Raw genomic sequence first — 27,864 nt, forward strand, 5'->3', positions numbered from 1 at the left:
TCCAACGTCATAAAGAAGTTACCGAAAATGATAAACAGTTCCAGTCTCCGAATTATGACTGTCATCATTGACCTACGAACAAGGCCAAAAATCAGTTGATTTGGAGTGCGCACGAACATTATCGGACGTCAATGGCAAATCCAGCAAGGGATTAGGGACGATAAAGAACTGGGGAAATACGCGCGGAATGGTCTGAAGCGAGCTCACCTCGTAGTATTACGACCACGTTAAAAGTAAGACAATTACTATTTGTATTGGCTAAAACAGCTCTGAGAATTTTGCATAAAAATTGTTAGATTGCACTAAGCATTTTAATTACAGAAAAGTTGATTACAGTTAATTACAGAAAAGAGGTACAGATCTACATAACACTTTATTCCTTGAACCAGATAGAATATTATAAACAGTCTACAACCAATCTTGGATGCAATTCCCAATAGTTCTCCTAGGGACTGTTACAAACGAATGATTATACACTACGGTTCAGCCAACGATAGCAACTACTATAACCCATTAGAGAACTGATCTCGCTACAATAACGCAACCTAATTTATTTTTTAATCAAAAAATAATCTTAAGTTATCAACAAGAAAAAACAAATCATATGTAATGAGAAAGAAAAAAACATACGAGGGCGGTTGGTGATTAAGAGAAATTATACGGATCGTAAATTATTCATGCGCCATGAGCAACCTCCTTTAATATCCCTTGCCTTGAAGCCAGGCTCCCACACGGTCCTTATCACGTGATAACCATGTGATATTCAGGCGTATGTTCTCCAGTGATTGTTGAACAGTTCGCTGGGCGTTTGGTACGGAGTGCTTGTAAAAGAAATCCTGTCGTCAATAAACAAAAAAAATGTAACAATCAGGAGACGCGTCGCTTAGGTTTTGAAGTTTTCTTTACGTTAGGAGCTGTTTGGTAGATCAAGGAGTCCAGTCATATGGAATTTGGCCTCAGCAATCACCCTTGTTACAAGTTTGATTAAACGAACCTCCATCATTTCAAAAATTATCGTTGCTAAAAATCTTTGAAATAAATATAGGTTTTGTCAAATATACACATGTAAAGCTTTCTCCGTTTCAGTACACGGATTCCGCTGACGTATTACCGTCCCAGTTGCCACCATGATTATGTCATGACATGATCTCATGATCGTGAGATCATGTCATGACTCATTCTTGTGGAGGACGGGGGGGGGGAGGCGGGTGGGATACAATTATTCTCTTTATGCGTAAACCCACGCATTCAGTCGCACGTGACAAACTTCAAATTTTGAAACTTCCCAAAGAAATCGCCGAGTTGAAAGGGAGGAAGCAAGGATGCAAAAAACCCTTCTACATCAGAATACACGATTTAACACATATGAAATTGTTAGGGCAAACTATATGTAATAAATTCAAAATATACCAATTTTCCTTTTAAAAATAAATTTAAGGGCAATATAGGCCATTCTCTACAAGTTACTTAACGCCACACCCTCCTTAAAAATAATAAAATAAACAGTCCCCTATTGTTTAGTTTTGTTTTTAGAGATTTTGACCTAAAACTTCACGAGCTCGAGATAGAATTTCGATCAGAATTTACAATTTTGGTTTTTTGTTTAACCCTTCAGTCATTCAAATTGATTTAAAATTACGAAAAAACTTCCTACTGCTATCTTTGGCAAGGAAAAAGGGAAACCACAAGCAAACCAAAAGATAACAAAAGGAAGACACTTCCAGTATGATCAGTTTAATACCAAAATAAAATCACATACAGAAATTGAAAAACTGCGTCATGCCCCTGACAAAAGGAACGACTCCCTATCTAAACTTGAAACCCATTAATCAAAACTCACTTGAACTCATAAAACTGAACATCCCTCGCAATTTTCTTAACACGAGAAACACTAAGAATTCTGATCTATATCGTGCACAGAAATATTAAACATCAAAACAGATAAAAAAAGCTAGTTACGCTGACCAATGACAAATTAATACTGTAAAACATATGTACAAGTTTGTGAAACTTAGCAAAAGTAAAAACCGTGCACAAATTTCACGTGTCGATCAAAAGCAGTTACATAAACAAAATATAGTGAAATCAGGAGCTGTACAATAAAAATGAAAAAACTTGTCACTTCTCTTTATATAATTCAATGGCACTTGGCGAGTCCAACTAACAATCGTTCAGAAACAATTAAAATCATCGCTTACAGTAGCCATACACGAGGGCCGTTGACTATTTACAAGCCATGAACAAGTAGTTCTTGATGCGGGTTATGTGGGCTATACACGCAGACACTTACACACACGCGTGGATGGACATAAACGAAAGGCATCTTCAATATATAAACACTACCACGAACAGCACAGCGAAGTCCCGAAAGACCTACTGAAACGTTTTAGCATTCTGAAAAAGTGTAGTAACAAGTTCGATTGTTTGGTGAACGAAATGCTTTTCATCAGAGACTTAAAACCCACTCTGAACGTGCAAAGCGATTCAATTCGCGCAAAAGTATTTGTTTAATTAGCTCGTAACATATTTATGCTAATTTAATGTTACACTTTGCCACAAACTTCATTTTTTATTTCTCCTTGACAATGGCGTCATGATGACACCGAAACGTCGGTTTTTATCGTTAGTTTTTGCTAGTCTTTACTACGAAAACATCCATAAATAAGAGTTGGACTCGAACACGTGACCTCACAGAATCTCAGTAAGATACGCTATCCAATAAGCTGCCCACATATGCTGGAAAGAATTAACAGCCATTACCTACAATAATGTACGCTGCTTAAGTCAAATACACACAAATTCAGTGATTCACATCTATCAGTAATTTTCATCAGGGACACTGTTGTAATGTCACAGTATCACGGATTTCGTGACATCCAAGAAATGACTGCGAGGAAGATTTAACCTTAAAAAGCAGCTCCTGTAATTACAACATGTGACAGATGCTTTACTTATCAGTAACACAACTTTTCAATATGCTGCTTACTTGTCTCCTTTATTTCGAGTTTTTTAGTCTTTTCAAGCAAGGCCTTGTCTTCCGAAAAAGGCAGACATGACAAGCCCAAAAAACGACTGCAAAATAACCGTAAGTCCCTCACAAGTCCACTAAATATTCCGTTATTCAGCCTCAATGCTCTGCAACTTATAAGCTACGGTATAGGAGCAAAAAGTTTGTTTTTTCTCTTTACGAAAACTAAACCATTTTCGTAGAAATTTGTATTGTGTCCCTCCGTTTTGTTAAAAGATTGATCGCATAAACCACATGAATGCCGTAAAAGCGGACGGGATTGAAACATATCTACTTCAAAATGTATACTTTATTATGCCCTCCTATCACAAGAATACGTCCATCTGGTGCTACTACAATTCCAAAAGGTTTTGGCAAATGAGTGACACTTTTGCCTGTGAAGCGACCGTCTAGAGAAAACTGCTGTACCCGGTCATTGCCAAGGTCACTTACAAGAAGATTATCGGAGCTGTCTACAAACAGATAAATCGGCCTATTGAATTCTCCATCTTGATTCCCTTCCTTGCCAAACTTGTATAAGAATGTTCCTGACCGATCAAAAACTTTTATGCAATGATTTTCTCTATCACACACAAGAAACATGTTTTTGTAAGAAATGCAGCAGGTTGGATAGCGGAGTTTCTCCGGGCCTCTATCTCCGAATGTAAAAATAGGTTCTCCCTCCTTTGACATCACCTGTATCCTAGAACTGTCTAACTCGGTTACAACAATGCGCTCTTCATCATCCACACAAACATAAAATGGACCAACAAACTCTCCCTTTCCTGAACCTTTTTGTCCCAAGCTTTTCACGACAGTCCCTGTCTTGTTATCGATTTGTTGTACTCTACTATTTCCATAATCGGTCACAAGAATCTCTTTATCATTTAAATACGACACGGCTATTGGTCCTTTAAATTGTCCTGGTTCTTTTCCTTGGCTTCCAATTTTTCTCACACGGTTTCCATCTCTATCAAATACATAAACACAGTGGTCAGTGCTTTCTAACACAACTATCTCGCCTTTCTCATTAACAGCAATTCCAGTCAACCATAGAAGCGTGTCTCCTGGAAAGAGCTTCAAGCTCAACTCGCCCACAATAAAAAGTTCACGTTCTTTCACATTTAACGTGTACGGGCAGGTCGGAAGTTTATCGCCATTAATCCTCACTTCGACGCTGTAGGTGCCAGGTAATTTGGGTGTAAACTTCAGTTGAAGACTACCGTTCTCTCTCTTGTTAACAAAAACATTTGTAACATCTTTCCCGGGTTCTACGAGAAATTCAACTTGATTTTTGAGATCACCCTGGTTTATCGTTTCCCCTTCGGATGTTTTAGCGCATAATGTTAATTCCGCTTCTACACCAGCCTGAAAACTTTGATCCAGTCCTTCAAGTCTTGATCGCTTAGCATCTGCTGTCGGAGTGACCTCAATAACACCCAGTTTCCAATCCACCAAACGAGATGCCACAGAAAATTTTACGAATGTCGTCTGTTGATGTTTTGGAACTTCAACTCCACGAAGGTCTTCAAATTTCTGCTTCAAAGTTTCCTTGTTCTGCATAACATCCGAGCTCGAGCTATTCTGAACCAGATTTTCTGCAAACTCAGCCGCTTGCTTCATTTGTTTTACCAGGGATTCCACCTCCTTTTTAGCCAAGTTGATCCGCTCAAGTACTGACACGCGTGTTGCCTCGAGGAAGTCAATTGCTTCTCGCTCGCGCTCTCGAGTCTCCGCGATAATTTCTTCGGCTACTCGCGAGACCTTTCGCTTAGCTGTTGCAACGTTGCTTTCCAGCTTCGAAATTGTTTCCTCAAACTGCTTGATGACTTCACAAAGCTCACTTTCCTTGTTCCTCATCAATTTAGCACCACACATTATGTTATCCTTTTCTTCGAGAGCTGCTTTCTCGAGCAGAACAACTTTGTGGTTTTGATGATCCGTAACTATGCAAATCTGGCAAATGCAAACTTGACACTCCAAGCAAAAAAATCGTGTGACTTCTCTCTCGTGGAACTCTTGTGAACAAAACGGCTGTCGCTTTAGCACTGCTTCGTAATCTTCTACTTTAAAGTCTTTAACTGGCGTGACTTTGTGTCCTTCAAATGTTGCACTCAGCAATTGATGCGCATTGAAACAATCAAGGCACATGAATCTTCTGCAATCGAAGCAATAGTACATCTGAGGGTTTGTTTTCCTGCATTGGGAACAAGTAATGCTACTTGTATCACCACTTTGTCGAACGGCGAGGAGACTCAACAAACTATTGTGGAAAAAACTGATGGGCAAACGGTCGAAGCGATTTCCTTCTGGTAAATCGATCGCTGCCTGACACTCGGGGCATCGGAACTTTCCTTGCCTCTGGCTCACTCTTGCATGTTTCTCCAAACACTCGCAGCAGAACGTGTGGAAACACGATATAATTTTAGGTTCAGTGTAGGTATCCAGACAAATGGAGCAAGTAACTTGCTGCTTGATATTTTTCAAAAGGGACTCCATTACGATCGACAAACACGAAATCAAATCAATTAAACAATTGACGCCTAGAGGGATTAATTTCGATTTCTGAGAAAGCAAAGTCCGTCACAACTCACTGCTCGTGACCAATCAAAATCGAAAAGCTTGTCTGTAACATTAGATTGTTTATCTGCTGCGTAAACTTAATCTTCATCGGTTGTTGTCTGGGAACTTTATTTTTAGACAGTCCGATGGTTTAGAAATTTGTTATTTATTTAACTCATCTACTGATTTATTTTTACTTTTTGAAGGTTTGCATAACGCGCAGTTCAATTCACTGCTCCTAGGAGTGTAACCCTTATCATCTCAGTACAAACACTTAAATGAGAGGTAAGCTATGCAATATTATGTTTTCACTGAACGTACCATGGCTTTGGAATTATGCCACAGCTGCATTTCAATGGTTAAAATCATCATGATCCTTGATCACAGGGGGGCAGAGGAGTCGTGCCCGTTTGTGATTCCACTGTAAAAAGCGAATAAATTAAATACCTCCTCATAGAGTTATGTCAAATTTCCGAGTAAACGTTACAGAGACCGTCACAAATGACTGTTCGAACCAGCCACGTTCAAACGGTTTCTTTGTAACATTAGAATGTTCTAGACTGTTTCTCTGCATTGAATGAATCTTCGATTGTTGTCTTGCAACAGTTTGATATTGTAGTTCGTTGAGTGATATGAAAAAGTTTCAGGGTGTGTAAAGAGAATCCGCTCATAATACAGAGAAAGTCAAGAAATGCAAAACGAAAGGGAAAACCACGAGGCATAATTACATTTTATGTACTTGAGATTTAAAGAGGTGATTAAAGCTGTTTAAAGTGTTCACAACTTAAATTCTCCCAATTATCTCCCGTAAAATACAGCGAAAACAACAAGTACTGGCCGCACGTGAGCACCCACAAAATAACTTATGGAGAAAAATGCTGTAACGAAGGTTATTTTTAGTTATTTGCGAGACTTTCAATACCAATTTGTTTTGCGTGACATACTTTCGAATTGTCGGCATTATGTTTCATCCGGCCACGAGACACGTGTGGATTTGCAAGTGTAGTCAGTAGAGGAGATAGATCGAAGGATTGTCGAAATATTTGAATAATAGAACAGGGAAAGAGGTATGTTATCTTGTTAATTTTTGTATTCATATACCGAAACGTGTACAATTATTATTATTATTATTATTATTAAATTTAAATTTATACCGCGCAGTTTCTATAGAAATATTCAACTGCGCCTTACAATAAATATTAAATTAGAAATTAAAATAGAAGTTCAAAATTACAATTCTAAAATAATGCAATTCAATTATAAAAACTATAGAACTAATTAAACGCCCTATTAAATAAAAAAGTTTTAAGTCTAATTTTAAAAATATCTAAACTGGAAATAGATCTTATTGTGGTAGGAAGCGAATTCCAAAGTCTAGGGGCGGCACAACTAAACGATCTATCTGCCAGGGTCTTCTTGGATATTATCTTCGGGAAAGTTAATAAAGCTGCAGAGTCATCGTTGCGCCTTAAATTATACCTAGATGGCGGCAAGATAGATATTAAATGGCGCAAGTAATCGGGCGCCATACCATGCAATACCTTAAATGTAAGAAGAATTATTTTATATTCGATACGATAACAAACAGGCAGCCAATGTAATTCGTGAAGTAGAGGCGTGATGTGGCACGACTTTGGAGCACAATATACCAAACGGGCACTAGCATTCATAACACGCTGGAGTTTAGACAACTGATATTTCGGTAACCCATACAAAAGGCTGTTGCAATAATCAAGTCTGCTTGTTATAAACGCATGAACTAGTGTTTCAGTGCTACTTCTAGATAAGTACTTCCTAATATGTCTGATATTATAAAGATAATAAAATGAGCTGCTGCATGTTTTGGTAATATGTACATCCATATTCAAATGCGGATCAAACCATGTGCCCAGATTACAGACTGATGAAGAAGGACTAATATTATAATCTCCGACTCTGATGCCATCGATAGACACCTTTGTGAGCTGCTTCCGTGTCCCAACAAGCATAAAATCAGTCTTGACATCATTTAGCATTAATTTCCTCACACACATCCACTGTCTAATGTCACGAATACAATTTTCAATGGCAGTGACCGCATCCAACTCACCAGTGCCAACACTAGGACTAAAGGACAGATACAACTGAGTATCGTCCGCGTAAGCATGCGCAGTTGGTAAATGGGACTCCAGGAGAGAAAACAAATCACTTGAATAGATAGTAAACAAAAGCGGGCCGAGGCAAGAACCTTGAGGTACACCCCACTTCAAATCAAATGACTGCGAAAGCGTCTCTTTTATGCAAATTCTTTGAGATCTCCCTTCCAAATAAGACTTGAACCACGAAAGAGCAGAGCCGCAAACACCTAGTTTCGTCTGAAGGGCTTTTAATAAAATCTTGTGGTCAACAGTGTCAAAGGCGGCACTCAAGTCTAATAACACCAAGAGTGATACATGCCCCTTGTTCATATTCATTAGCAAATCGTTTTTTACTTTTAACAATGCAGTCTCAGTGCTGTGATGGGAACGATAAGCAGATTGAAGCTGAGGGAAGAGATTGTTCTTAATCATGTGACACTGAATCTGATTGGCTACCACACGTTCAGTAAGTTTGGACACAAATTGCAAGTTGCTAATTGGTCGAAAATTCTTGAAAAGAGGATCAAGACCAGGCTTTTTCAATAATGGATGTACCACAGCAGTTTTCCAGGCGTCAGGAAAATATCCAGTTCGTAAGGACAAATTAACCATATTCGTTATTACAGAAAGGAGTGGGTCAAGGCAGGCAGATAACAGAGTCGCAGGTATTGGATCCAAGATGCAAGTTTTTTTCTTCCCTGATGTAATCATATCACGTATTGCTACAGCCGTTGTACATTGAAAATCAGACAGTACAATATCGCTAGGTTCAGATACCATATCAGGCTCCGACGTCGACAGAAGATGCGATGGAGAGATACCTTCCAACTTTGACCTTATATTAGCAATCTTGGTAATAAAAAACTCGCCCATGTCATTTGCAAGCAGAGAAACGTCAGTATGAGGAGGAAGAGCTCTATCCGGCTGCATATTCAGTAGACTCTTACTTGCCATAAACAGCCTCCGCTGGTCAGAACTATTATCTTCAATGAATTGATTGTAGTAGACACGACGTGCCTCATTCATCAAGTTCACCACACGATTTCTTTCCTTTTTAAAAGCAGCACGATCTGCAGATAGGCCAGTAATTCTCCACTTCTTTTCAGCCTTTCGTCTCGACCGTTTAGCTTTTCTGATATCTTCATTAAACCACGGTGCTCGAGGCCGAACAACAATATCACGGGACAAGACAGGTGCATAGATATCTAGTATAGATCTTAGTGTCTCATTGTAACAATTGACTAGGGTATCCAAGTCGTCCGGTGGGTCAAGACAGAGCTGAGAAGAGCAAATCGTCTCGGAAAATTGATCACGGTCAATTGATTTAATTTTTCTGAACTGCAGATGTTTGATGGCCACCGGAGGTCTTTCAGGTTTTAGTTGACAGAAGACTGGGAAATGGTCAGAAAACAACTCACCAGTGTAGGGGCACCCAGCAATGATGTTATCAGATATACGAGTTATGATCAAATCCAGTGTGTGACCAAGTTCATGGGTAGGGTGTAGAACATGTTGTTTAAGACCCATCGACACCAGAAGGTCAGACATGTTTCTACAGTCAGTGTCATCAGGTAGATCCATATGAATGTTAAAATCGCCCAGTATTAACAAAGGCTCACTTGACATGACCAAAGACTCGAGATAATCTGAGAATTCAGTGATAAATGTTGAAGTAGACACAGGATGTTTAACAGAATATGGAGGCCTATAGACTAAAACAACCCGCAAACGAGTAGTAGCCACAGGATTGACCAACCATTCTGACACCTCGAATGACTCTTTTCCTGCAGCTGAAACCTTTTCAACGTTGATAGATTCTTTGAAAATCAATGCAGTCCCACCTCCTCTGCGATCACTGCGGGGATGATGAAGGAGTTTGTATCCCTGTGGTGTTATTTCACTAAGAATAGCAGTGTCATTGTCTGTAAGCCAGGTTTCAGAAACAGCAAATAGATCTGCTTTGCTATCGCATACCAAATCCACAAACGACGCTGACTTATTTCTCAAAGATCGAGCATTGAGAAGGCAAAGCAACAATCGTTGCGTATCGTTCTTGATATTTTCCAACACTTGTTGAGGCTTGGGCACAATAATGTGGACCAAATTACGTAGACACGGCGGTGCACGATTGCCAACAGCGCTAGCATAAGCAAAGTCGCCGTTTGTCGAGTGTCGATTTCCGATTACAGCTTGAATAGCAGAGGGGCCAGGATTTAAACTTACATCACCAGATTTGATCAGTCGAAAAATCAAAGGTAGTTTTGTTTCGCTTAGGATTTTTGTGTTGTTTCGATTAGTCCGTATACACGCCCCGCGTGTTCGAGTTTAGGACATTTCGATTAGCGTACATTGTATGGTAATGACCTATTTTAATTAATTGTATTTCAGTTTTTGCGAGCTTTCAAGTTTGATAAACGAATCGAGATTCGATAAACGCTAGGAGGTTCCGTCAATATAAAAGATTTCTCCGATGCGACGTTGTTAGATTCGATTGATGTCAGCATCCGCCCCATTATAAATGTCTTCGTCACCCAAACATTTTTCCCTTTACCTTTATTTCGTTGAGGCTCTTTTCAGTTGCAAACGAATCTGTGGTCATCTAAGAACAAAAGACAAACGTATAATTTAGCTTTGCGGCAACGAAACCTCCGCAGCGTCGCTGGCCGAGAGAGGCTAAAGGTTTTATTCATTCCACCAATAGTTTTCTTCCATGCAGTTTTTCGATGACAAAAGTTACCTTTATGAGACGAGAGAATAACAGTCCTCCAGCATAACGGGTGTACAGCTCGTCCCAATTGTCTTCGACAAACCGCCACGCGAGTTCACGCCCTGCTAAACTAGAAATGAAAACAAACAAAGGAAATACAAGGAAAATTTGTATCTGGATTTTTGTTTCTTTTTTTTTTTTTGTTTGTTTGTCTGACTGTTTTTTTTTTTGTTGTTTTTTTTTTTTAAGCACTTTAACGCGTTTTAACTGATCTCTGAATGCACAGTCCGAGACCAGTAACGGACATTCACGCCTCGGAAAACTTGATAAAAAAGATTAAGATTAATCTTGAAATGGGATTAAAACATAGGGGCGATATTCTCTTCCAGATTTTACTATTTCGTCTTCTTAAAGACAGGTTTATTCAACTCTTTTCACCACAGGACAATAAGAACAAGGCAGTAAGTGTACCAACGTTTACGGCAGTAGTACGGGAAACGCTCAATGGCACAGAAGGTTTGCCGGTACGATCTGTTTTCTGCACTATACCGTTCACAACCTTTACCACGATCTAACTGGTAAATAACTCACCTGTTACCACTAGTTAAAATCCTTCCTTTCAGAGAGTTCATTATTTTGTTGGGAAACTTAAGAATGGCTGCCTGTCAGGATCGAGAATCGTCCGTCAACGACCATTTTGGTGAAATGCTCATATTTTGCTCAAAGACACCCTTTTATAAACTATTTTCAAAAATCATGTTTTTAAGTTTCAGCGATTCTTAAATTTTCATAAATTTGCCAAAATCTGAAAACGTGGTTTTCAGGCTTCCGGAGCTCAGGCTCCGCATGACGCACAGTTAAAAATTAACTGCAAAAACCAAGCCCCGTTTAAGGATTAAAATGTAATCAATCAACGCCAAACTTCACACGATATTAGGACAGCTATTCTCATTCAATTCTAGTTAATAAACTTTTTTGGGGCACATCGATTTTGGGATTATTTAAGCCCTTGAAAGAACATCCTCACAGACAGAGTAAAATGGCGGCGAAAAACGGGTGATATTTCACGCGAAAAAAATGTACCTGGTACCACAAATTTTGGATTTTCAACAACATATTCGTGAAATATTGCTATTTTCCATTTACTGTGAAAAGTATGATGTCCGGAATCGCATTGCTTCCCTTCGAAAATGGCAGAAATGTTTGTGACTTTGAGTGAGAAAAATGATGCAAAGTGTGTAAACAAACAACAAGGTAATTTAATCATACTGAGTTATTAAATCTCCAAATTAAATCCGGTCTCCGCTGTGTCGGCTTGTAGCTTGGAAAATGTAAAGACAAGTAAACTGTTCCGTAAGATATTTGAAAAGGTTCTACAAAATATTTTTGGGCTAAAAATCTGCAAGTGAAGTACATATTACATTAGCACCATCTCATATGCAAGTAAAGCAAAAGATACATTCGAGAGAAGCTACTTAGTAGATTAGAATTTGATTCCATGCTGATAAATAAGATATTTTTTTTTTATCTTTTACTTTGGGAACTCATTTTCTGTAGGTATAAATACATCGAAAGGCGACTTTTGACCTTCAAAGTAATTAAATGCAAGACGACAGTTCTTCTTATCCTTGTAATTATCAATGTCACGCAACGTAACGCCATTGAAAACGTATCGGGGGTGCTGAAACATACCCGCGTAGAAACCGCAAATCAAATAATGATAAATTAAATTAGAGAGAGAAATCCCGCACTTCAAAATGAGCCGAAAGAAATGTAGGTTGAATACTCTCACGTCCGTCAGTTTGCATGTGTCGGCTACCAGATGAGTAAACTTCATTACCGATATGAAGACCATAAAAGGAAAGTGAGGGTCAACATCGGCATAATTTAAAGAAAAACAGAACAAAACGGACGAACTTCTAATTACTTTACGTGCTTTTATAAAAATGAGATAACTAGTAACTGACGAATAGAAACGAGTCACCGTTAATTCGTTTCTTCCTCACTTTTCTATTCTGCTAAACTAAAGAGAAAGTCAGCATCACGATGACTTTTGGCAAGTACATTTGCTGACAATCTCTTTCAGTAGAGCCAAGTACGGGGCCTTTTTACGCATGGGCTTTGATGGAATATCGAGGCCAAGGTCTTCACACATGTACTGCAACATGGGTAGCGTCAAGATCTTCAAAGAGTCATTTAGCGCCATTTCACAAAGATCGTACTGACCGTAGATCAAGGGATGGTCAAGTTGTATTGACGCGACAGTCTCCTTTGCCTCGCTAAAATTACTCTCCTCTTGAGCTGCTCGGATATCAGCCTCGTCAGGATCTCTCTGGCGTACTAAGGCACTCTGTCTTGAGAAGAAAGAGGTGATCTAGGTGGTTATGAGGAATTCCGATGACTGGATTAGTCGTGCACCATCGGTGCCCCGGGCACGCCGCATTTCTCGAGCAATTACCTCTGTGTCGAGCTTGTGGCCTGTCGTCTGCCCTATTCGAAATTTAGATAAAAGGTACGACTTTTGCTTTTCACTGAATCTGTAAGCCTTCCTCACTACTCTAAGAGCCTAGCCTTCTTTCAGAGAAACACGAGAATCTTCCTGTCGCACAGGGGCTTGAAGAGATGGCAGCTTTCCCACACCTTCCTCCAAATATGATTTGTAGGCAATTTTTGCCAAGTCCATTAGAGAATGTTTTTCTGGTACCCTGCTACATTTTTCGAGTGACAAGTGCTTTTCTAAGGCTGAAAGCCTTTGAAAAACATGAGTGCAGCCGTCTTGAGGACATGAATACACCCCTGCTGCCTGGCCACGTTATATGGAAGCTATCTCTTCAGCCACATTTTCTTCCCCTGACGATTTGTGGGGGGTACTTTTAAAGAACGGAAATCTCTTGCAGAAAATGATGGTCGCAGAATCCCTTGTCCAGGACCTTCAAAAGTAATAAGAGAAATATAAATATGACAGCCATACAGCTAAGAAATAATTATCTTGCATCAACGCGTAACCCTTAAAGGCAGCCCACGACAGAATACCATGTTAGAGAAGCACTAGGTACTGTTGCGGGACATACAGCAAACAAACAAATGTGGGACAGGAATTAGCCTACCAAAGTGCAGCATAGCACCTCTCCCCTTCCCCACCCCTCAAATAAAAAAAAAGGAAAAAAAGCGGTGTGTTTTACTGGTCAACGAAGGAGCCTTGTCCCAGATTAACAACTGTCTTTGTCTGAAGGGCTTTTTCACGTGTTTTTTCTTCCTCGATTTTTTTCCCAATTTCTATGCTCTTATAAAAATGACTCTTTTCCTTTTAAAAACCAAGAGAGATTGAGATCATCAATTCATATTTGAAGCTTACCATTGTTTGTTGTTCAGGTATCTGCACCATTACTCGAGGCTCTTTGGGGTTAGACACAATACTTGCTCCAGCGCCCTCCACCGGCGTCTGTTCATTTGCAACTTGCCCGCAGATGAACTCGTCGCATCGCGTACAAATTGCTTTAAAAAAAAAATTAAATGACTTAAATCAATTACTATTCCTAGGTATAAAGTAATCAATCAGTCATCAATCAATGGATAATCAGCTACTCAGACGAGAAAAAAACGTTGGCAATATAAATTGCAAAGTTTCCTCACTGATATAAAATATGCTAGCTTGAGAAAGTTGAAACTTATGGTGTTTTTTTTTGTGTAAGGTATTACAAAAAAACGTGAGAAAAAACAATTTTATGAGAACATTTATCAACAGAAGCAATTCAAATTACGCGACCCAACTGGAACTAAGGTGTAGGAGTTGCAAAAAATATACATCGATTTTCGGCTATCCACACGGTTGCTTCCTTTGGCACTCGAGGACTTATGTGTTGCTAGATCCTTGGGAATTGCACAAAGGGTTTTCCTAGTCCTCCTACGTATGCCAAAGTCTGCCCTATGGCGTGGGCAAATAGTCAGGGTAAGATGTTTTTGCTCAAATGAGAAAACACCTGTAAAAAATATAAAACCACTTAAATCTGTTGCAGGACTCATTCATAAGCACAGTAAAGTTACCTGGAAACACACAAAATCAATATTTACCGGCTCTGGCTAATAGCAGCTTCATTTCAGTTCTAGAACCTTCATCTGCACTCAGTCCAAGAGTCGATAGATGTCCAGTTACATCTTTCGAGCAATTCTCGAGTGTAATGCATTCCACCTGACCAGGATAATCAGGAGATCGCCCGCAAGGGGTCACCTTACCAACTAGCGTTATATAGCTACAGAGAGCCATAAAATGACAAGAAATAATAACTTCTGATGAGAGCACGTCTGAAAGCTCAAGACTCGTCCGTGAAATAACTTTCCTTAGATCAGTTACGAAATTTAGACCATTTACGCAAGAGCTTCGTGGGCAGTGATGACGTGCAGGCCTCACCACGAGTGAAAATTGTGATTGAATGGTGCGAAATGTTGGAAGCTCAATGAAAGTAAATCAGAGATTGAAGTATAAAAGTGTTACCGTGTAGTTATCAGACCTTGAGTGAAGTTTTTGTTTTTAGTCTTTGGTATATTTCATGATGACAGCCCATTTAGGGTCTCATGTGGTGCGGCCAGTGTTTGTTGGGACCGGATGTCGGTTAATTAGGAACAATTCGTCTTAATACACTGGACTACTCGTAAAGAATGCTGTTCTCCTTCTGTATTCGCTGGAATTCTTGATTTATATATATACATATATATCTAAAACAAACTAAAACAAAGCCCTTGCAGCTGAAATGTTTAAAAGTCATTCAACAGACTGATCAAGAGATTGTCACATACAATTTTCTTAATCGTAATACATATAATGGTGATTGATGAAATGACTGTAAGAACATTTTCGACGGTGATTTTATTTTCTCTCAGCTCTCACACAACTCCGAATGTACGACTTCCCTATTACTCAATATTTTGTAGAGTACTAGCCAAAAAATTTCCAAAATTAAAGTTTATTTTAAAACCTTTTTCCACCAGGGAAGGAATGATTAGATTGGCGTTTGTTTACACAACACACATCATCTCGGTCACTCTGGACACAAACATTTGCGGTATTTTCGAAGGGAAGCGGTCCGATTCAAAGCATCAAATTTTACTCAGGAAATAAATAATATCATTATATTACGAATATCAAGTTAAAAAGTTAAAAAGTGAGGTACCAGGTACACTTTTATCGCGTTAAATTTCACCTATTTTTTGCCTCCATATTAAGCGCTCTTTAAGGGTGTTGCTTAAAGGACTTAAAAATTCTCAGTATCAATGTGTACAGAAAAATTAACATAACTAAAATGAATGGGAAGGCTTTTTATTATATCGTGTGAAGTTTGGTGTTAATTGAATTCATTTTAAGCCTTCAACGGAGCTTGGTTTTTACAGTGAATTTTGGACAATTTGATAGGCGGAAAACCGCACTTAAACCGCGTTTTCAAATTTTCGCCAATTTCTAAAAATTTAATAATCGTCGGAACTTTTAAACTTGATTTTTGAAAATAGTTTACCAAAGGGTATCGTTGGGCAAAATATGAGCAATTCACCAAAATGGTCGTTGACGGACGATTCTCGATCCTGACAGGCAGCCATTCTTAAGTGGCTTTTCCAGTTTTCGAGTGCCTTACCCAAGGGCTAAGCGTTACAAACAAGCCAGCATTGAATTTGAAACCGATTTATGATACAAAGTGCTAAATCTTGCGTCACATAGACAGATCTCTTTGCTAGCTACCTAATGCTTACCTGCCGGTTACACCAGCAATAACGTAAACAGTATCCTGTGACCGAACATCACTCTGAAAAGAGCGCAGTAAGAAACAAAATAATAGTTAACAACGAGAAATAACGAGTTAACTTTACAGGCTAACCATTAATTCAGGCGTTGGTAGGAACGTAAATTACCAAGTACACAGGCTAACCATGAATTTAAGCGTCGGTAGGAACGAAAATTATCGAGTACACAGGCTAACCATGAATTCGAGCGTTGCTGTTACCCAGTAACAGTTGGCAACTTTTATCGTGAGATTAGCACGTAAATTTCCTCATCATATTCGAGCTCTTATTGCTTGGGCTTTTAACCCTTTACACGCTAATATTAGAATTCATATTCTCCACACTGTTCTGTTTATATTTTTCCTATGGCAATACTAAGGAGAATTTGTGTCAGAATCATGTCTATTATTATCGTGACCTTTTCATTTGATTCAAAAGTGATACTGTAAGGAGAAATTAGACATCAGTCATGGTTTTGTCGGCCATTTGAACATTCCTTGAGCAAACAGTGTTCGATTTCAGTGATTTGCTTGTTTGTTTCTTTTCGATTACTTGTTTTCTTGTTTATTAGTTTGTTTTTGCCAAGAATAGTGGACACCTTTGTAACAGGGAGCACTAACCAACACAACCCAAGAGGATTTCTCTTGTGTCAGTGTAATTATTACAAAAAGGTTCATGTATCGAGGAACAATTTGCACGTTGCCAAAAGAATAAAACCTCTCCCATTATTGAAGGCGTCAAGCTTTTGAACCCAAATGGACGCAGAAACTACAAGACTCACAGACATTGAGAACTCCAAGACTTTCTTGATCAGATCAGGTTGTGATACAGCTCCCATACATCTCATCAGTCGGACTTTCTCTTCATGCAGATCAGCTTCTTTAAACAATTTCATCACAGACTCTAAGGTGTTATCATCACCATGCTTAAGAACTGTGCTATACACCGCTGACCTCAAGTCTGCCGGGATGGTGGATTCACCTTTGCAGTGCGCTTCAAATCTCTTGCGCGCCTCGACGAGGGTTGCTTGATCACCACTGCGTCCCATACAACCCAGCACCAGGCCCCTCAACAACGCATCCAAATGACCTAGAACAATAGTTGACAATAAACTCATTATTCTAGTCCAGATTTAAAGTCAGCACCAGGGGCAATGCACTCTTAGAGAATGTTGCCGCGTTCTCTGTCGTAAAGGAATTGAGATTACTGCCTCTTTCTCTTTCTTAAGTCACAATAATTATCTATCAAAAATTACCCCCTCAACGCGCCTTTTGTCGGGCTACCCTGACAGTTTTCTGCTGCCTATTTTAAATCCTGGGTGGAGAGAGCTATTGTTAGCACAGTGTCTGGAACAAGACTTCAATAAAATGACCAGAGCAGCTGCCCAGACTTAAGCCCAGACCTCTCAATTTAGCGCCCTAATTAGTCGTCCTGTGCTTATTTCACATGTATACAGTGAGGCCGGCTTTGCGCGTCGCCTAGCGCTAAAAGGACAGACGATAATGTTTCATGATCTTACGAGAGGATCTGGAGAAAGTCGAAAATTTGCCCATGCTACCCAGAAAATCATCAACCTTTTGCATAAAGTGATATACCTAAAAGTGAGAAATGCTGTGCATGAAATTTATAGTACTGGTTCCTTGTTGGGGAACCTACGATTCTCGAAGTATACGCTCCTAGAAGTAGACAAATGTGAGCAAATCCGAGAACTTGTTTTGTCTGTTACCTTCTCCAACTTTAGGGTCCCATCCAACTTTCTGGGCAATGTTTTCGTACAGCTTTACACAGAAGGCCTGGAAGCTAGAGTAGAACCCAGTGTTTTGTAGCAGCTTCGACAAGCTGCTCATATTCGATGTTAGGTCATTCCACACTGTATAGTTTGTTTCGTTGCTAAATTGTTCAGCTAATTTTAGGAATTCTGTTGTGGATGTGAGACCCGCTTGCGCCTGAAGAAGAACAATATTTAAAATTGGAAAGTAAACTGGAACTCTCGGCGAGTTTTCTAATAAAGACTTTCGAGAAAGAGAGATAAAAGCTCACACGATCAATTACAGTCCGATAAAGGTTCTAGCGATAAAGAACTTTTTGCAAGTGTATGACGCAGATTTTACGAGAATGTAAAATGAGAATAATTCCATTAAAGTCCTTATGTTTGTAGAAATAATTTAAGTTGTATAATGTATCGAGAGATTCTTTAACGAAAGCTGTCTAGAGGTGGACTCATCAACATACCAGAGCAAACAGATCACTCTGCAAACCCAATCTGTCCCTTGGTAAAAGACTGTTGTCCTTTGTGGCTGGCAGGAGAAGCTCCAACATGTCGGACGAGTACTGTACTCGGTAGAAACCAACTTGGCCTGGATTTAACTGCAGAGAGAGAGATTTCACCCTTTACCTGTTAATCACTTCATTTCTACGAAAGCTCGAATTCACCTTACAAATTCACCTTAATCCACTGATCTTTTCCAACTCCACTGACTGTTATTTCACAGGTTTTATTTTCTGACAACGTTTCAATTGCCGGGGCTGAGGGACTGGTACTAGTGCAAACAGTGATCGGTACTTTCCATTGGGAAGAATCTTACAAAAAAAATAAATAAATAAATAAGTGCAAAGCACGGGTAAGTAAACCGCTAACAACGAAATTCAACAGTTTATGTAAATTAAATCAAGAATTAAGAACTCTCTTTTTATCTTATTTTTCCGGACAACGAAACTCGTTCATTGTCGCCCTGCATTCATTCTTTATTTCCCCTTATAACATATATGTAAACATATTGATCTCAATTATTGCGTTTTCTTTGCCCTTGAGGATTCTTAAAATAATCTAGAAGCTTCAACAGACAAGGTAATATCTACACTTCTCTGCTCAGGAAATATTTTATATTCACTAGGGTTTATTAATCACAATTACCTTCAGTTGTCCCATCAGCCGAAAATTTGTTTTGTGTTATGGTGACCACCATATCTTCCCCTTTCTGAAAAGAGAAATAAAAGAGTAATCAGGCGTTTTCGTCTCGTGTGACTGCTAGCGCTCATTACAGTGGAATAAGGTTGGGTTGACAGAGATATTCGATTTTCTTATCACAAAGGTAAAAAGGTTAATAAGTAGCTTTACTGATCCACAATTCGTCTGGGCGAAGTTGTCCGGAGCGCAACTGGAACTAAGCCAGATTGAGTTAGTATGCCAATGCAAAGCTTGCCTAACTCTATGAACTCAACATAAGCACGTTATCAGTTAACATGAATGCCGCACATAGGTTATTAAATTGTCAACTCTTGCTGCAAAGGAATCCTCCCCTTCCTCCTCCCCCCCCCCCCCTCCACTTAAAATTTTTTTTTTCCTCTTGCCATGGCGACTAAAACGATCGCAACTTGGTAAGCTTAGTTCTTACTTTTTCTGCTGTAACAGACAACACAGGATATCCCATTTGTTTGGTCCATGTTTCCATGACATCAGCTACAGGCTTCGAACTGGCGTGAGACAGACTGGCCCAGAGGTCCTCTTTGACGAGTGAAAAAAATGTAATTATAATAATGGTAACGATGAAATAATTTTAAGATATACTTTAAGACCCCACAATAGAGCCATAATGGGTTTTACAACTCAAAACAGAAAAGCGCGCCAATAAGGGCACACGGCTTAGATAAGACAAATAAATAAAGGAGATATTTATTTCCATAGAATTTGTGGTGCTGCGTTGGAAGGGGATAAATCAAAATAATTTGGTTTTATTATCAGGGTTGATATTGTAAATTGGCCACCGTAAAGAGTTTCTAAACCTGACGTTTCAAGCATTAGTCCTTCGTCAGAGCTCTGTATTATGAATAGCAACAACTGGTCCCAGCTAACCTGTGGAGGCAGCACTGTACTCGAACGTCTTCAGGTAGTGATTTAGACCTTTCCTAAAGTCCTGTGGTGTATAGAAGTGATGAAATAGTGATAATTTAGTGAATAAAAGAGCAATTACAAAGAGAAAAGGCCGTAAGAATCTTGACTATGCTTTAGAAGACGCACCAACCTAAACGTTATTGAAAAAAAACAACAACAACAAAAAACAAAGTGATAACATACAAACTTTATTTCACCGAAAGAAAAAAATTCAAAATCCTCTTAAAAAATTTTAAAAGAATAATAATGATGGGTAATTCATTCAAATTGTATCAGAATGCCACACTGTGTACTTTACTTCAAACAACAGAAAGCAGAAAAGTCTTGAAGGACCACCTCACAGTATTTAACCCTTTCACTTCCATCAGTGATCAAGACAGAATTTCTCCTTATAATATCAATACAATATCAAGCATAGAAGTGATGAGAATAAAGTAAAATATCAATTAGGGGATTATTAGTTGATCCAATACCAAATTCTCCAAATTGACATCATAAGAATTGTCAGGGAGTTAAAGGGTTAATTGCAAAGACAACAAAAATCTTTTTCCTACATTTTCTCACTTCTGAGATTTCAGTAAGAAATTGGATTTGCTTTGATTTCTTTTCTTTATTAATCTAACAATTTCTGTTTTACTGATGTACCAGTACTGTAAGGAGAAATGAAATCTTGATAATGACTTACCTGATCACCCACATACTGATGTAACATTCTGATCACTGATGCACCCTTGTTGTAGGATATTGTATCGAAAATCTCATCTATCTCCCCTGGATGTTGCACTGGAACCTAAAACACATCAATACCACACATCGATCATTCACAAAATTTTAATCTCTCTGCTTAATACATGACATGTGGACTCTTGTAAATAACAGTGACAGCAGATCTGTTATTGACACACATGTAAAAACTGAAAATCGGAATGTCAATTAGAATTCTGCTGTCAGAAATTATAAAATGGAAGACTTCATCGAAAAAAAAATTATAAACTCCAGTGACAATTATCAATATCATAAACTAGACATTAGAAAGTCTGAGATTGTTTTTCATTTTGTTCAAAAGTTAATTGGAGGAAAAGCAAGTTATCTCATAGAGGTAAAAAAAGGGATGAACAAAGAAAAATGGAAAATTTACACCAAATATTAATGAAGATAAAATATTTCCCAAAAATTTTACCTCAATTGGATGACTTGAGTGCAGAAGGGAATCATGTGGGAGACAAAAATATAAAATCACAGATAATGAGCCAGAACACTTAAAAAAATTGCATATAAGTCATGATTTATTTGCCACGGGTTTGAAACTCAAAGTGGCTACAATGCATGTATACTATGCTGCCTACAGTACAAGAAGCTTTTCACTTGTCTGTATGATGTAAATAATTAGTACCTGTTATTCAGTGCATCAAGTTTCAAGGCACTGGCAAAATCAGTGCTCACAAACTGTGTCCACACATCAAACTCAGGAAAGCAGTGATCTACCAGGAGATATTCTATCCATGATGCAAACCCTTCTTTTAGCCACAAGTGTGTCCACCATTCCTGTCATTGAATGTCAAAGAAACAAAGTGAAGACTACACTCAAACTTAAACAATCTGGCAAATCCATGTCAACTTAATGGCACACAATAACTTAGAGAAAGTGGAAAGAGTGTTTCTTCTTGAGGGTAAACTTGAGCTTGTCACTGATGTGGTCTGTTCTAGGCATTCAGGAAACAATAACAGATTTCCAGAAGAGGCAACATAAAAGGACATATTACCACTGTCACCTGAAAAACCAAAAATGAAAAAGAGGATCAAGAGAGATAGATACCTTGACAACATTATTTAATATGGATAAAACACTTGGCTATAGGGATGATTTTCAAGCTTTCCACAAAATTAAAAGATTTTAAAACTAGTACAATAATAGCACAGTTATTATACTTTAAAGTCTACTCAAAACTTTCCACCCACCCTCCCCCCCCCCCCCACAAAATAAGTAACAGTTCTTCACTAAAATTAACAAATTAGAGTTTTAAGACCAAAGAATAATTATGCTAAATTTTAACATTAATTTTGATTTAATTCCAATCATAATAAATTAGCAGACATGATCCAAAGATCATTATGATAATAAAATCAAGAAGGAGGTAACTTATTAATGAAATTGTATATAAATTACCAAATTTCCAAACCACATATGAGCAAGTTCATGACCTGAGAGGCAACATAAGAAGATTCAATACAAATGATCTCAAAGATAAAAAACCCCCTGAGTAAGATCTGATATACTGCTACATTCTCCTTTCAAATTGCCCGCTTCTTTCTTAACCTTTAACCCCTAAGAGTGACTAGCAACTAATTTCTCCTTACAATATCACCCCTGGATCATGCAGTAAGGTCATGAGAATAAAGAAAATTATCAGCAGAAAAGAAGCTGTTGATTGTTACACAAATTCTCCTTGACAGCAGCTTAAGGAATGTTTGGGGAACAGTATGGAGAACATCTTTACTGATGTTAGGGTGCAAAGGGTAAAAAGACACTTGGAGAAGAGGATGTATGCAAAAGAAACCTTTCATTAGCTTTATTCCATGTGTTCTTTCGATTGTATTTGAAAACAGATGTTAACACATCTATCCATGCAGTCAGTCGATCATTCAACCGAACTATTCAATGAGTAACAAACTTCTGCACTTACCAACAACTAAAGCCACATACTGTTTAGCTGCTGAAGAAGAATCGGTTGGATCTATTAAAAGGCAGGTTTCCCTTAAGCAAGAATATCAACATCGAAATGGTCAGATGTGAATAACTAACAATTAGAAAAATTAATTTAAAAAATTTTCATATCATGATATTGTTGATAGTTCACTGATCTACAAGATCACCTCTTAAGGTATACCAATTGACTTTAGTTGCTTGCTGACTCCTGTTTTCCACACTCTTATAAATATGCTAATTAAAAAATACAATTTAAATCTTTTGAAAATATAGATTAACATTATTTTTACCAAGAAAAAACTCTCCATACCTGTAGGTGACAAGACCCCAATTTTCCATAGCCCCTGTCACAGAATATGCAAATAGAGGCTTCAATTGCATATAATCAAATCCAAATTATTTCTAATCATTAATATCACCTTATACTATAGGAACCAAAATGAAGAGCTCTGCAAGACATCACTAGGATCCAAATGAAAAGCTCTTACTTTACTTTTTACTATGAGACCATGGAATGTCTTTTAAAACATATCAAAATGCAAGGCAAATTTTGATATCAATAAGGAATGCTGAGTTACCTATGACAAAGTCTTGAATAGCAATGAGGTCAAGCTTTGGTAAAAGGTAACCAATCCCAAAATATTCTTTGTAAAATGGCAGGCACTTCTTAGCAACCTGGAAAAAAATTAACAAAAATAATCCCTGAACATTTTAAGCCTTTCACTCCCAGGTGTAGCCTGGAACTAATTTCTCTTTAACCCTTTAATTCCTGGAAGTGATTAACATGAAACTTCTCCCTATAATATCTTTACATTATTCAGCAAACAGGTAATGCAAAAAATGAAGATATTCGAACTTATCACGTAGAAGCTGCTATCTTGATCTAGCACCAGGTTCTCATAACTGATTTACAAGGAAATGTGTAGCAACTGGAAGGGAGAATTAACAATCAGATCTTGGGAATTAAAGGGTTAAAATATCAATACACTGTTAAGCAGGCACAAGATGAGAAAAAAATCAAGATATATATTGATAAGGGCATTATTCTTAAACTCAACGACAAAATCTCAGAAGCAACATTACAGGAAATGTATAGCAGACATTAAGGAGAATTATTGTTGAGATAAGTGTGAACTGGGAAAAATTTGTAATGCACTTTGCAAGACTGACCTCTAAAGCAAACTGTCCCCGAACTTCTCTTCCCTTTGGAGTATAAACTCTGATTGTTACCCCATTTGCATCTCTTCCTTCTACAAAATCAAACTCGCCAACAACAAAAGCAACGAGGTATGTAGACATGACTGGTGTCCTGGCATACTTCACTACTTTAAGGGAGGTATCCTCGGCATGATCTTTCTCCTCTTTTACATTCTGAAAACAGAAATTTTTGTATGACGTAGATGAATTTATTTTTAAAAAAATTAGCAGCATGCCCTTTCCATTTCAAATTGACTTTACAGGTTAATAAGAGAGGTTACTAGTCTTGAAGAAATGAGTATTTGACCCAAAAAATGACAAGCATCTAATTTCTCCTTACAAAATAAAACCTGAAACACACATCAAGGTCAAGAACATAATGGAAATGATCACCAACTAAAGATCTTGATTGTTAAACAAATTCTCCTTGTTATCATCATTTGGAAATGTTTGGAGAACAGTATGGAGAATATGCATTCTGATGTTAGGTTGAAAGAGGTTTATTAAAATGGAATTTAGCTGAAGTTCAGTTACTTTCTTCTTACATTATCTGTGGCAGGGTGTTGTGGACCTCATGTTGTTTCTTTTGTTTTTCTTTTTTCTTTTTTACCAGAAAAATTTCCCTCTTTTTGCATATCAAAAGGTGAATTAAATATGAGATAAAGACTTGTAAGCTCTTCTCATTAGGATATCCTTTCTGTATAGGACTTGAATTTTGACTGCAAAGTGTTAGGGCGCAAACAAGTAGAAATAAGCAATAATTGTAAAGGAAACATGTGGCTTGTGACGTAGGTCACACATCTGGGATAGTTAAAAATAGTTGTTGTTGTAGGTAGCGAAAAAAAACAAGAAATACACATCTTGAAGAGTTATTTGTTTCACTGCTTCCTAATGTGGTTCTTGGGGCATGGGTAACAAAACTACCCTTGGTGGTAGATAACCTTAAATCAATTCTCTCACTAAATCAATGAAAAATATTCTAAAGTTATTGCACAGTTTGCTAGCAACTCTAAACTCAAGGATCCATATCCTGTTCAAAAGTCAGTTTGTGGAAACTTCACAGTCACCATAGGCTAAGGGTTGTTACACAAACAATAGATTGAATTAGTCTAATTTACAAATTATTCCATTACTGAGTTGTATTTACCATATTGGATAAAGCCACTCTGTCCTTTGGAACAATCAAGGTGATATCAAAAGTGGCACGAATGGCTGGTTCATCCCAACAAGGAAATGCTCTACGAGCCCCTGTTGGCTGTATAAGGTAAAACAATTTACTTAATGTGATTGTACTTAGAAATCAAGTTCATCTAAATGCCATCTACAGTACAAACTGGAATTCATTTATCAACGCATGTATCATCAGCTCGAGATTCTCCCCCAAAGTTGATCATCAGGGATAGCGCTTCTAAGTGAAAGAATGATTACCCCTGTAATTCCATCACACAATAACTACTTAAAGATTATCAGCAATAGTCAATTTCATGAGCATTCCAACGACAATCAGAATGTTCAACATTACAAGCATTTAACCCTTTAACTCCTAAGATCTGATTGTTAATTCTCCCCTCTAGCTGCTACACATTTCCTTGTATATAAGTTACAAGAATTTGGTGTCAGATCATGACAACAACTCCTACCTGATACATTTGAATATTCTCATTACCTGTGTGGTGGATAGTGCACGGATATTGTAGGGAGAAGTTACTTGTCAATCACCTCTGGGAGTTTAAGGGTTAAAATACATGACTAGGGATATAAAACAGCTCTACAATAATGCAAATACTTATAATATCCTTTTAAAATAAAATACCGGTGGTTTCATCACTGACAGAGATAAGTACTGTTATTGTTAACAACTGGTTCAAAGAAACTTCATAGCCTGATTACCATATAATATTACATGTGCAAATAATTATACTGTAACTGACATGTGTAAACAAATTTTCAGTGCAGTGTAAAATTTGCAGGACTGGTCATAATTGACTAATTAAAATAATTTAACCACTGATCAATTATGCGACTATAAGAAAATTACTTAACCTCAAAATGAGTGACAGCACAGAACTTCTCACTGCCATCCTCCCCAGTATATTTACATCTGTAAAATCCTTTCAATTTGTTGTTCAATTCTCCAGTGAAGTCCAAGCATAGTTCACCTTGCCCCAAAGGAAGAGGTGATGCAAAACCTATTTCCACTGTTTCATCCTCAACACAATGAGAGATATTTGAGGAAGGGTAACCTAAAAAAAGAAACATTGCCTTGTTAAACTGTTGAAGTCAGCCTTTAAGTAACTTTGATTAAATGGATGATTTAATTAAGGTCTTGCACTTGAAATGAAAAAGAAACATTGCAGTTCAAGGTCTCAATCAAATTATCCATTAAATTAATGGATCAATATCAGTATCAGGGCAACTGCCCGCCTACCCCTTCCCTAACCCAACCTTAACCTTAACTTGTTGTTACAAACTTATGAGGTTTCCTAACCCCTAGAAATGTCCCTCCCACTGATACCTGAGGACATTTTCCAAAAACTGTAACACAATTTCAATTTTAAAAAATGTAGATTATCAATTTTACTTACCCCATTTCCTCAAATAAGTGCCCACACTCTGATAAACGTCTGCCACCAAATAAACATTTCCCCTTCCTTCTTCTTCAGTAGGGATAATAACTGCCCCCCTTGATAAAGCATCCCCCATCCACCCCCCCATAAGCACCCCCCACCCCTTTTTTGGGCAAAATTTTAAACAAGCACAGCACCCACACCTTTATTTGAGATATAAAAGGTTAGCCATTATTGAAGCAGTGTCATAATGTAGCATAAAATTCTGGTAGAGAGTTATAGTACTTACTTTGTTCTCCAAAACAAAAACTGGCTGAGGTAACATTTACATCAAGACAGTTGATAATCACTTTGTCAGTTTCTTGTTTTACCTAAGATTAGAAAGTAAAAAAAAAAAAAGCAATTAAAAATCTTCCTTAAACAGAGAAAAAAGAACAAAGACAGATTTTCCACTTCCACAAAGGTGAAAATTCTAGCAGGATTGTTAATTGTTAAAAGAGACTTCTGTGCTGCACCAGCCTGCATATGAAACAGTTAGTGTGTGATCACCAATAAGCTAGAGACATAAGTTGAGGATTTTTTTTACCACTGCTTCAGTGTATACTTTTATGCCAAGAGTTTATAGCTTTAGGCCCTAATGGAACTGTCCTAGGTACGTGATCGTAAAATTTAGTCACCACCGCGCCCTTAAACGGCAAAAGGGGCAGGATTAAGCGGGGGGGGAGAGGAGAGGAAATTGTTCTAGCATCTCCTCAAGTTAAAAAATTATTCACATTAACATCAGCACAATGGCAAAGAAACTGTAAATGTAAAAAGGGAATTAATATTGTATTCATGTACTGGCTATCAAACCTCATTGAAGTATTACCTAATCTCACATTTTTCAGAAATCACTTGATTATCATACAAATATTTTGGCATGTCCGATACCCAAAGGAAACAAACTTTTAATCAAAGATAGAATTCAACCCGCACGTGAACACAGTTACATATTATATGCATTTCTTTAATCCTGCCACGGTTATATTACCTCCACATCGATAACTTCTTCTCCAGTAAAGGTAAATTCTGTAAGATTTGGCTGCAAAGTCAGTTTGTAGTTCTTTGGCAGCACGCTTGTGGGAAGTCGTTGAAAAGGTTTCTTTACACTGCTCATTGTCGTTGTGACAATGCTAAGCGTGTAATGGAAGACACAAAAACTGTTACCCTAGCTCCAAGGAAGCAGGAAGACCGAAAAAGAAGCCTGGAAAGAATTGTGATCGTAATTTGCTAGGAAGAGAAGTTAAAACTGTAATTGTGCTCACTTCTAGGAACTGTTCACCCCAGTGCCTTTCGGATT

General features: G+C 38.0%; 3 protein-coding genes across 3 annotated transcripts; all 3 read right to left on the reverse strand.

Moving 5' to 3' along the window:
- Positions 1-379: 379 nt before the first annotated feature.
- Positions 380-27,833, reverse strand: LOC131770755 (puromycin-sensitive aminopeptidase). Its single transcript, XM_066160738.1, has 24 exons — positions 27,556-27,833; positions 26,815-26,896; positions 26,002-26,201; positions 25,106-25,213; positions 23,932-24,132; positions 23,340-23,436; positions 23,072-23,105; positions 22,739-22,809; positions 22,222-22,256; positions 21,818-21,826; positions 21,448-21,599; positions 21,235-21,247; positions 20,740-20,844; positions 20,016-20,076; positions 19,558-19,667; positions 19,077-19,140; positions 18,609-18,742; positions 18,395-18,529; positions 17,889-18,108; positions 16,944-17,251; positions 16,133-16,185; positions 10,424-10,523; positions 10,238-10,285; positions 380-836 (listed from the first exon to the last, which is right to left on the reverse strand). The coding sequence occupies exons 1-24, from the start codon at positions 27,679-27,681 to the stop codon at positions 699-701; spliced, it is 2,604 nt and encodes an 867-aa protein (XP_066016835.1). The 5' UTR covers positions 27,682-27,833; the 3' UTR covers positions 380-698.
- On the reverse strand, positions 2,414-5,663 carry LOC131794070 (E3 ubiquitin-protein ligase TRIM71-like). Its single transcript, XM_059111573.2, has one exon. The coding sequence runs from the start codon at positions 5,504-5,506 to the stop codon at positions 3,299-3,301; it is 2,208 nt and encodes a 735-aa protein (XP_058967556.2). The 5' UTR covers positions 5,507-5,663; the 3' UTR covers positions 2,414-3,298.
- On the reverse strand, positions 11,688-16,103 carry LOC136277901 (uncharacterized). The gene is made up of 3 exons (XM_066160737.1): positions 14,465-16,103; positions 13,749-13,888; positions 11,688-13,323 (listed from the first exon to the last, which is right to left on the reverse strand). The coding sequence occupies exons 1-3, from the start codon at positions 14,655-14,657 to the stop codon at positions 13,267-13,269; spliced, it is 390 nt and encodes a 129-aa protein (XP_066016834.1). The 5' UTR covers positions 14,658-16,103; the 3' UTR covers positions 11,688-13,266.
- Positions 27,834-27,864: the final 31 nt, after the last annotated feature.

This window comes from Pocillopora verrucosa, chromosome 13 (assembly GCF_036669915.1).
Source record: "Pocillopora verrucosa isolate sample1 chromosome 13, ASM3666991v2, whole genome shotgun sequence".
Lineage (NCBI taxonomy): Eukaryota > Metazoa > Cnidaria > Anthozoa > Scleractinia > Pocilloporidae > Pocillopora > Pocillopora verrucosa.

Coding starts and splice junctions, on each gene's coding strand:
- LOC136277901 (XM_066160737.1), bottom strand. CDS start 14,657: ATGGCTCTCTGTAGCTATATAACGCTAGTTGGTAAGGTGACCCCTTGC. Junction 13,889..14,464: donor GCTGCTATTAGCCAGAGCCG/GTAAATATTGAT, acceptor TTTTTTTTAAAG/CAATTTGTACGCGATGCGAC. Junction 13,324..13,748: donor TACCTGAACAACAAACAATG/GTAAGCTTCAAA, acceptor TTACTTTTGAAG/GTCCTGGACAAGGGATTCTG.
- LOC131794070 (XM_059111573.2), bottom strand. CDS start 5,506: ATGGAGTCCCTTTTGAAAAATATCAAGCAGCAAGTTACTTGCTCCATT.
- LOC131770755 (XM_066160738.1), bottom strand. CDS start 27,681: ATGAGCAGTGTAAAGAAACCTTTTCAACGACTTCCCACAAGCGTGCTG. Junction 25,214..26,001: donor GTGCTGTCACTCATTTTGAG/GTTAAGTAATTT, acceptor TACCTTATACAG/CCAACAGGGGCTCGTAGAGC. Junction 837..10,237: donor AGAGCCTCAACGAAATAAAG/GTAAAGGGAAAA, acceptor TATTGACGACAG/GATTTCTTTTACAAGCACTC.